At 45.3% G+C, this 9291-nt stretch overlaps 1 protein-coding gene across 1 annotated transcript; it reads right to left on the bottom strand.

Moving 5' to 3' along the window:
• Positions 1–214: 214 nt before the first annotated feature.
• LOC120984625 (taste receptor type 1 member 1-like) lies at positions 215–8392 on the bottom strand (the record flags this gene model as incomplete). Its single annotated transcript, XM_040413399.1, is given in 10 exon segments — positions 215–834; positions 837–1148; positions 1774–1894; positions 2658–2867; positions 3346–3717; positions 3892–3972; positions 3974–4072; positions 4074–4088; positions 8090–8304; positions 8307–8392. Coding segments are annotated over 10 exon segments (2131 nt in total), but the record flags the coding sequence as incomplete, so codon positions are not given.
• Positions 8393–9291: the final 899 nt, after the last annotated feature.

Genomic DNA, 9291 nt, shown 5'->3' with positions numbered 1-9291 from the left:
CAGAGCACTGAGGAGCAGATGAGCATGGATATCTCCACAGGTACCGCTGGCTGGAGCCAGAGGTGAGCAGAGTATACACTGTCTATATAAGTAGTGACTGCCAGGTGTGTAACTAGAAGATGCTGGGCAGGTCGGAAACGGGTGGGAGGTGGAAGTCCCTATAATCCTACCCTGTCTATAGTTAATATATAAAACAGAAAAAACAGCAAGCGTCTTAGTCAGTAGCAGACTGTTTCTTTGTGTAGTTCTGAATGGCCATCTGGAAATGCTCTGTGGTGTTGAGTTCTGGTCTAAAGAGAATAACGTAGCATTTTGGAGTAAAGTAACCGATAACAATCCCCATCACACTGACTAATACAGCAGCAACGTTGACGGCCACTATGTACTTCCCCTGGTAGATGATATAGGTGGTGAAGAATGCAATCCAGGAGAAGAAATACACCAATAAACTGAATGAGATGCATTTTGCCTCATTGTAATTATCTGGTAAATCTTTCCCCATGTAGCAGAAGGTAAAGCACAGCATACTCAGGAGGCCGATGTAAATAATCTGAGCCACGGAGCCCACAGAGACCGTCTCTGAGCACTTCAGTATGATCTGCTCAGGGAACGTGGCATAATCTTCAATGGGTAAAGGTGGCTTCAGCACCATCCAGATGACACAAATCAGGATCTGACCAGCAGTACTGACCACGATAAAGATATCCGAGCCATTCTTCTTTACCCACATTTCATACACTCTGGGCATAAGGGTGGCCATTTTGAAAATACAGACTATCTGGAAGGAATGCACTACAATGCAAGAAAAGCAAATGGTAAAGCTGACAGAGAAACGGGTTGTCGTACCATACATGTAACCACCTGTGGCCTACCGAAATAACAATATAGGGTGCAACAGGAGCACATCAGGGACCATAACATCAGCAAACACATCTTCCCTCCTGCTGACTTCACTACTGGGGTATTTAGGTTCATAATGAATATAACTGTGATTGCGGCTATTAGTAATAGCAACAAAGTAACGGTTGACAGAAGGGCAAGTGACAATGGATCAGTCCATGGAAGATATTGTAAGGTTCTATTGTAGCAGATCTCACTCCTCATGGGTGACCACTGACTGGATCCGCATGGCTGGCAGGTATAGAGATCTGTAAAACACAAATTATTGGCATCACGTTGATGGTATATATACAGTACAATCAATATAAGCAGGGTGTTGGATAATAACCAAAGGCAAGTGGTACACTAGGACTCGATGAAGGTCGAGGTTGAGGTGTCTCATTATCTCAAATGGACATTCTGAAATCTGTATGCCATATTGATCAGTAATGACCCAGTAGGGTGGCCATTTTTCCTGGGTTAATCCTATAAAGACCTATCAGTGAATCTCCTGTCAAGTTTGTTGGTTAACTAGAGGTAGCAAAGAGTGAGAATGCAAAGTATCTCCAGCAACATATATGGTATAGGATACATAGTACAGGTGGCTAATGTTTGACTACATTTCAAAAATCTACCCTTATAGTTGAGGCAAACTTTGGGTAACTTTATGCCTGAGGGAAACCTGTTCACATCAGAAGATATTTAAATAGACATATAGCCTTCAAACATGACAGACCCAAATGTCATGAGAAGTCAATTTATTTGTGTATGGCTATGGACTATGGAAAGAATCTGAAGCATGACTTTGCTGCAAGCCTTCTGCCATATGGAGTCCCGTATGGGCCAATATTGTATGAGAATTATTTAGAAGCCGCACAATATACCACATCTCACCGCTTTGGTTGACAAATGTCATTTTCGGGCAAGGGATACAATCGAAACAGCAAGAATGAGATGCAGTCTGCACTCGTCTTTCTCCCGTTGCACATTCTTTTGAACAAATTGATTCGGGAACCTGCAGTCAAACACACAAGAAATGTCACCCAGATACATGAAGGAGATAAGAAAATACTGCTGCTCTTTTGGACTTCTACCATTCTAGATTTTCTTAAAATCTTGCAACTTCCAGTTAGTTTTATTTGTGTAGGGTACCCCAATCCCTTGAGCCTTACATGACAAGTAGTAGGGTTCATAGAGAAAACAATGTTCCCTGAGACCACGAGATTGTAGAAAATAAGAAAGAAGGACATATCACTGCTTGTATGGTCTATACTCAAGATCTTAACAAAGGCTTTGAACAAAAAGAGACCCTATAGGACCTTCCCTTCTCGCACTAGTTCACACCACCATATGCCCATATCTAGGTTATAAAGGAACCAGTGGTAAACTGAACCCAACCTTCTTTCCATTATTTCTAGAAGTGCAGTTGGACACACTGGTTTGTTATTCTACCAATGTTTTTTTCTGTCTGTAGAATCTTTCTTAGATTTTTACCACCCAATGGGAACTATGATACAACCATCCTGAGCTGAAGGACCATCCTGAGCTGAAGGCCTACTACTCTAAGGGCCCCAAAGCAGCTGCATGGGCTGCCTCTAGGATATATAAGGCCAGGGGTGACTGAGGGCATCTTTCCGAGTCATTGCTTTTCAAGCAATTGACCACTACTGGAAATGATTTGTGAAGCAGGTTTTAAGTTATTGCAAGTATGCTGGCAGTACAAAGCTCAGGGTCCTCCAGCATACTGAATGCCCCTGGCAGCATACAGATTGACTTACAGAGTTATCCTTGGTGTGCCATTTAAGCTCTTCATTCAATTTAAGACTTCCTGCAACTTTACTGTATGAACCAATGATCTTGAAGGACGGGATAACTTCATTCCAAGACCACATCACTATGTCATAGCCGGTGGATGGGTCCCCGTTACTGTCAAAATATATGGACTGATTGTAGAGAGTGAAATTCACCTTCTTGACATATTCCAAGAGCTGGGAAGTAAAAACAAATAGAAGGCACATTTACTGTATGTGGAGTGTCTTCCGACTGCACCTCGCCATCATTGTGATCTGTACAAGTTGGAAATATAGGTCATTTTTTTCACATTAAAGAGATTGTTTTCACTCAACAATCCCTTTGACCTGTTAGGGTGTATGGACGTCATAGAGGGGGGTTCCCGCTTAAGACCCTCTTTATGAACCAAGCAGAAATCTGCTAACAAGCATTAGATCACGCTCTTGAGGAGGATCTGGTGAATGGCCACATGCAGTACCACTTTACAGCAGCCTCTATAGGTGAAAAGAAAACTTTAAGGAGCTGCTGATTGCTGTGGCTGGGCTAAGTGCAATACCAGATATAGCCTACATATTAAGGTGGCGCTGTGTCTGCTAAACATTGAATGCGCTGTAACGCTTCCCCTCAACTTTGCTGGAGATCTCAGGGGTGAAACAGTTATGGATAGACACTTACCTGCCAAGGATAAACTGTCTCATTTCTGCATCGTCCAGATTTACAATCCAGTAAGTCATGCAAGCCATGGGCCAGGGCGTAGACAGCAGAATACACATTAAAAGAAGCTGACATAGCGAACTGGCTGGGGATGGACATGTTCTGCACACTGAATGACTGACAGTCCCGACACACTTGATTGCAGCCATAGAGACTTGAGTCCAATGATTTTATTGATTTTACATATTCAGTCTCAAAGTCTACAAGTTTTGGAAAATAGATCTGACCCACTGACACCCCCAGGATTGAGCCAATGCTCTGGATATTTGGCAGACCAGCAATCTGTGAGTCCACAGACCAGCTCTCGCTGCCAATCCAGACATATCCGTCATTTTGGCATTAACCACTTCCTCAAAAAATATCCTGCATTGAAATAGGCAGAGGAAAACCACAGTTAAATCGGACCCGGGCCTGCACTATGTTAGCAATCATCTTTTTAACACTAGTCCTGTCTGTGCTGTATGGAATTAACCCTTGGTAAGCTACACAAATGCCATTGTTTGTTACCAAATAATATAAGTCTTGTAAGCCCTGCCTGCCATAGACATCATCACTGCCCACTATGGCGATCCATGTCCACTTAAATCTCTGCCAGCAAGTTCAAGATGACTTCCACTTGTAGTTTGTCGCTGGGAATCGTGCGAAGGAAGGATGGGTATATCTGCTTACGGCTGAGCAACTCATTGGAGGGCCGAGTAACTTATCTGCAAAATATACATTAATAGGGTAAGAGAAATGTGTATTGTTATTCTGCTAAAGCATGTATGTATAGTTCACATATACAGAGGATCTACATGCAGTGTCCAAACATTATATTACTTATCCTGCACTGATTCTGAGCTATATTCTGTATTATACTCCAGAGCAGCACTCGCTATTCTGCTGGTGCAGTCACTGTGTACATGCATTATATAACTTATCCTGTACTGATCTGAGTCACATCCTTATTAACTCCAGAGCTGCACTCACTATTCTGCTGGTGAAGTCACTGTGTACATACATTACATTACTGATCTTGTATGGATTCTGAACTATATCCTGTTTTGTAACCCAGAGCTGCACACACTATTCTGCTAGTGTAGTCACTGTGTACATACATACATTACTTATATTGTGTTGATCCTGAGTTACATCCTGTATTATACTTCAGAGCTGCACACACTATTCTGCTAGTGTAGTCACTGTGTACATAAATGACATTACTTATCCTGTACTGATCCTGAGTCACAGACTGTATAATACTTCAGAGCCACACTCGCTACTCTGTGTGTTTACAGTATATCATAGACTCTGAGGTCTTTCCGTGTAATTTTTTCCATTGATGTTACCAATCATCCAGATTAATCCTAGTGTACACCTGTAAAGGTAGTGATAAGAGCCACCTTAAAATTGGTGACACCTTAAGAATGGTGTTTTTACTCCAGCACCACCCTCCTGATACTTTGGACCATATGTCAGCAATGCTGCCACTGCAAAGGGGACCATAATTATATGATGACATGGTTGCGGTGATTGGCTAGCTCATTTCCAATCCAGAAGACTGAAGGAGTGCTACGTGCATGCGTGCTATGAGCAGTGACAGGGGCTAGTGCCCCACCTGCTCAGAAGAAAGAGGAGGGGGCCCTTTAAATGAGCACCAGGAGGCACCATTGTTAGTACGTTTGTGGTGTATTCCAGATGATGTGCTCTCATGCTGGGGGTCAGAGTAAAGTGGGCCCTGCTGAACAGGCTGCTGCAGCAGGGGAGAGCAGCCACAGTGGCAAAACTGCAGAGAGCGACTACAGAAACATAATGGCAGCCTGTTCCTGATTTTAGGGAACATGGCACCACACCATAGCCTGTGACTAGGGTATGAAACCTTACCCAACAAAAAATGCCAGACAATTTTAAATGGGTAAAAAGGGGGATCTGGTTTTGGAGTGCGGCTTAACTCAGAGTGATATTTAACACCAATGGCTTGATCATTATTTTTTTTATTAAAACAATTTTTCCTGTTCCTGCTAAAAATGATGCAAAGGGGCTCATGTGTGAACAGGTGTAACTAATTAATTGAGCTCTCATGGAGAAGTAACGAATAACAAAGCTAAGGAAACTATATGCCTTACACCTATATCAGTGCTGCCCTGAACCTAGCAGCCCCTATACTGGAGCCAGTTTGCCCTGGTTTGTCATACTGGTCTTGTAATACGAATTCAAAACCGTTTATGGCGAAAGTCAATGAGATAAAACGTGTTTTCTCACCGATGTAAACCTTTTCCGCCTGTCAGAAATCTATTAGATATTCCTCTCTATTACTGTAGCTTTTAACTGATATCGCTAGAGAAATGGTCTTCAATTTTTTATGCTAAATAATCAGTATGGACAGGATAAGGACATTGTAACACACCCGGCCGGCAACCCGCTATAGAAATGACTATTCTTGTCCGCAGCTGCGACAAGATAGGACATGTTCTATCTTTTGCGGAGCTGCGGACCGGAAGGTTCGGGGGCGAAACCCGGAAGTTCAGGGCCGCACTCCGCAAATGCGGAAGCGGAGAGCACATAGTGTGCTCTCCGCTTCAGGTCCGGCCCATAGAGAATAAATGGGTCCGCACCCGTTCCGCAAAAATTGCGGAACGGGTGCGGACCCTTTTGCGGACGGTGTGAATGGACCCTAAAGAGTAAACTTTATTGATGCTCTGATCCTGACGCTGGTAAAACGTGGCACCAATAAACGCCCTAATTAGGTGCAGACACTGATCTTCTCACTCCATTTTCTGAAAAAAAGACACCCCATAGGTGACAATCAGAGAGCAAGGTATGCTCTCTTATTGATGGGGGAGATTGATTGACCTGAACAGAAGTCCATGTTAAAAATCCAGGACAGAATAGTGCAGCGTGTTGTGCTATTTTGTCTGGTAGAATAAGGGTTTTCTAATGAAAATCACATCCCATTATAGTCAATGAGGTCTGTCAAGTGGCGCTCGTTTCCGTCATTTGCCAGAAACGCAGCTTCCCATATTTTTGGTGTTCTACTCAGTGCTTTTAAGTGGGCCAAAAGAGGTGCCGTACTCTATTAGGCGCCGGTGCTCCCCCCCCCCTGCACATCAGACCCCCCCATTACACACATATATATTAGTTCCTCTATGTACCAGTTCAGTACCCCCCCAACCACCGCACATTCGTTCCTCTCTGTACAGTACCCCCCTGCACATCAGACCCCCCCCCCACTCATCACACACACACACATTAATTCCTCTCTGTACCAGTACCCCCCTGCCAGGGGGGTACTGGTACAGAGAGGAATTAATGTGTGTGTGTGTGTGATGAGGGGGGGGGCTGATGTGCAGGGGGGTACTGGTTCAGAGAGGAACGAATGTGCGGTGGTGGGGGGTGGGGGGGTACTGGTACATAGAGGAACTAATATATATGTGTGTGATGGGGGGTCTGTTGTGCAGAGGGGTACTGGTACAGAGAGGCACTAATGTGTGGTGGTGGTGGGGGGGGGGTACTGGTAAAGAGAGGAACTAAAGTGTGTGATGAGGGGGGGGGGGGGTCTGATGTGCAGGGGGGTACTGGTACAGAGAGGAACGAATGTGCGGTGGTGGGGGGGGGGTCCTGGTACATAGAGGAACTAATATATATGTGTGTGATGGGGGGGTCTGATGTGTAGGGGGCCCCTGCACATCAGACCCACCCATCAGACACATATATATTAGTTCCTCTATGTACCAGTACCCCCCCCCCCCCCCCCCACCGCACATTCGTTCCTCTCTGTACCAGTACCCCCCTGCACATCAGACCCCCCCCCCCCTCATCACACACATTAATTCCTCTCTGTACCAGTACCCCCCTGCCAGGGGGGGGGGGGGGGGGGTACTGGTACAGAGAGGAACTAATGTGTGTGGGGGGAGGGGGGGTGCCTGTCACTCACCAGTACTCTCAGAAGTTGGATTCCAAAGCAAAGTCGATGTTCTTTGCTGCACCGTCCGACTCCTGACTCCAAGGAGGACCAGTCACTGGTCGCCGCACTGATAGCTCCTCAGTCACAGGCGCGCGGGAAGGAGTTGACGTCACCTAACGTGAGGTCAACTCCCTGCCTGCGCCAGCCTGAGCCGTACTCTGCAACGACCCGCCCCCCTCCACTAGCTGCCCAGCCAACGACATTAGGGAGGAGATACTGCCAGCTCTCCGCTGCGCTCCGGTACCGGAAACCCACGTACTGGGCGCACGGAGAGGTGCTGGTACTCTCCAGGGCAATTTTTGGAAGTGGCGGTACTGAGTACCGCCGCGTTCCGGCCCACTTCAAGCACTGGTTCTACTCCTATAATGGAGCAGAACAATGAAACTAAAAATCGCACTGAGAACCCCGGGGGACATGCACAGTTACACAGGGACAGGGGGGTCTATAGTTCTCCTCCTGTCCCTGCAGCCTGGCAGCACTTCCTAGACTCCAGGCTGGGCGGCTGCTTTAGCCTAGATGATCTCAGGCTGTGCTGCTGTCCGAGACAGCTGATTGGTGGGGGTGCTGGGTGTCGGCCCCCTCACCTATCAAATGGATAGGTCATTAATATCTAAGCCCTGGAAAATCCCTTTAAAAATGTGCAAAATTAATCAAATAATGTGCAACATTTGATACTTTTTTTGCAGAAATTATGTAAAAAATTCCACTTGTGATAAATTCACTTTATGACTGATCCCTTGTGTAGTCCCAGAGGACTCTTACCTGTGGTACAAGAAATTTGCCCAATATACTTGCTGTGACAAAAGCAAAACTACTGCTGGACGGTCCAACTAATGCAATGGCTTTCATATCATAGTTGGTAAAGTTGTTTGTCATCTTTATATAGCTTGTCGTACACTGGGAGAGGATCTTCAGTGTCCCGTATATGTTGGCAGAATCTGAGCAGATGTCATACAGCTCGTACCCCAGTGTGATTTTGGGAGAAGAAAGCTGGAATTATTGATTTCTTCAATGGCGAATCTCATTGCTTGGAGCAAATGATAACCGTGGGAATTGAATGAGGTTCTGTAAGAATAAAAGGACAGTAATTGTTTAAAGGGCTTTTCCATGAGGCTCTATAGGTTGTCAGCCCTCATTTCTGCTGCATCTCAGTTACAAACACTCTCCTGGCTGTGAAGAACATATAGCTACTGTATGTTCCTCCTGAACTTCCAGGGAATGAATACAATGCTACAGAACTACAGTGAAGGATAGCTGCCTCACATCTGTTGGCATTAGAGGCAGAGCTTGTTAAGAGCTCATTTGCATCACTTTCATCCTCTAGAGCAGGGATCAGCAACCTTCGGCACTCCAGCTCCTGTGAAACTACAATTCCCAGCATGCTCCATTCATTTCTATGGAGTTTGGAGTAGAGCAGAGTAAGCATGCATGCTGGGAGTTGTAGTTTCACGACAGTTGGAGTGCCGGAGGTTACCTACCCCTGCTCTAGACAGAAACAATAATGGCTCCATTCACTGACAGCATGCAGAGATTTTGAAAATTGTCAGAAATGGAAACATAAAGGCCCAACTTTACTAATGTACCTGCTCCTAAAATCTTTCTAAAAAGTGATGCAAATTGGTGTGCAGGGCTTAGCGGGAAAGGGGTGGGGCCTATGATGCACCGTTTTGCCCCAATTGCAGCACTGTTCTTGTGTAAAATTCTATCTCTGTCTAGCCATAAACCCCATTTATCATCCAGCCTGAGCCACTGATAGATCTGGTGCAGGTCTAGATAGCTTATCTAATGGGGGCATTTGCGCTATTACTATGGTGGTTTGCGCCATGCCTGGCAGTTTGCATTTACTAAGAGGCATCCAGATGGTTTGTGGGCTGAGCTACACTTTAGCTGGATTGAGTGTGGGACATTTTGTAAATTTGTCACCAAAAATTACTACAAACCAAGCAGAGACTCAAAAAAAAAAA

The sequence above is a fragment of the Bufo bufo genome, unplaced genomic scaffold (genome assembly GCF_905171765.1).
Source record: "Bufo bufo unplaced genomic scaffold, aBufBuf1.1, whole genome shotgun sequence".
NCBI classification, from domain to species: domain Eukaryota; kingdom Metazoa; phylum Chordata; class Amphibia; order Anura; family Bufonidae; genus Bufo; species Bufo bufo.
This window is presented reverse-complemented; position numbering and strand designations above follow the sequence as displayed.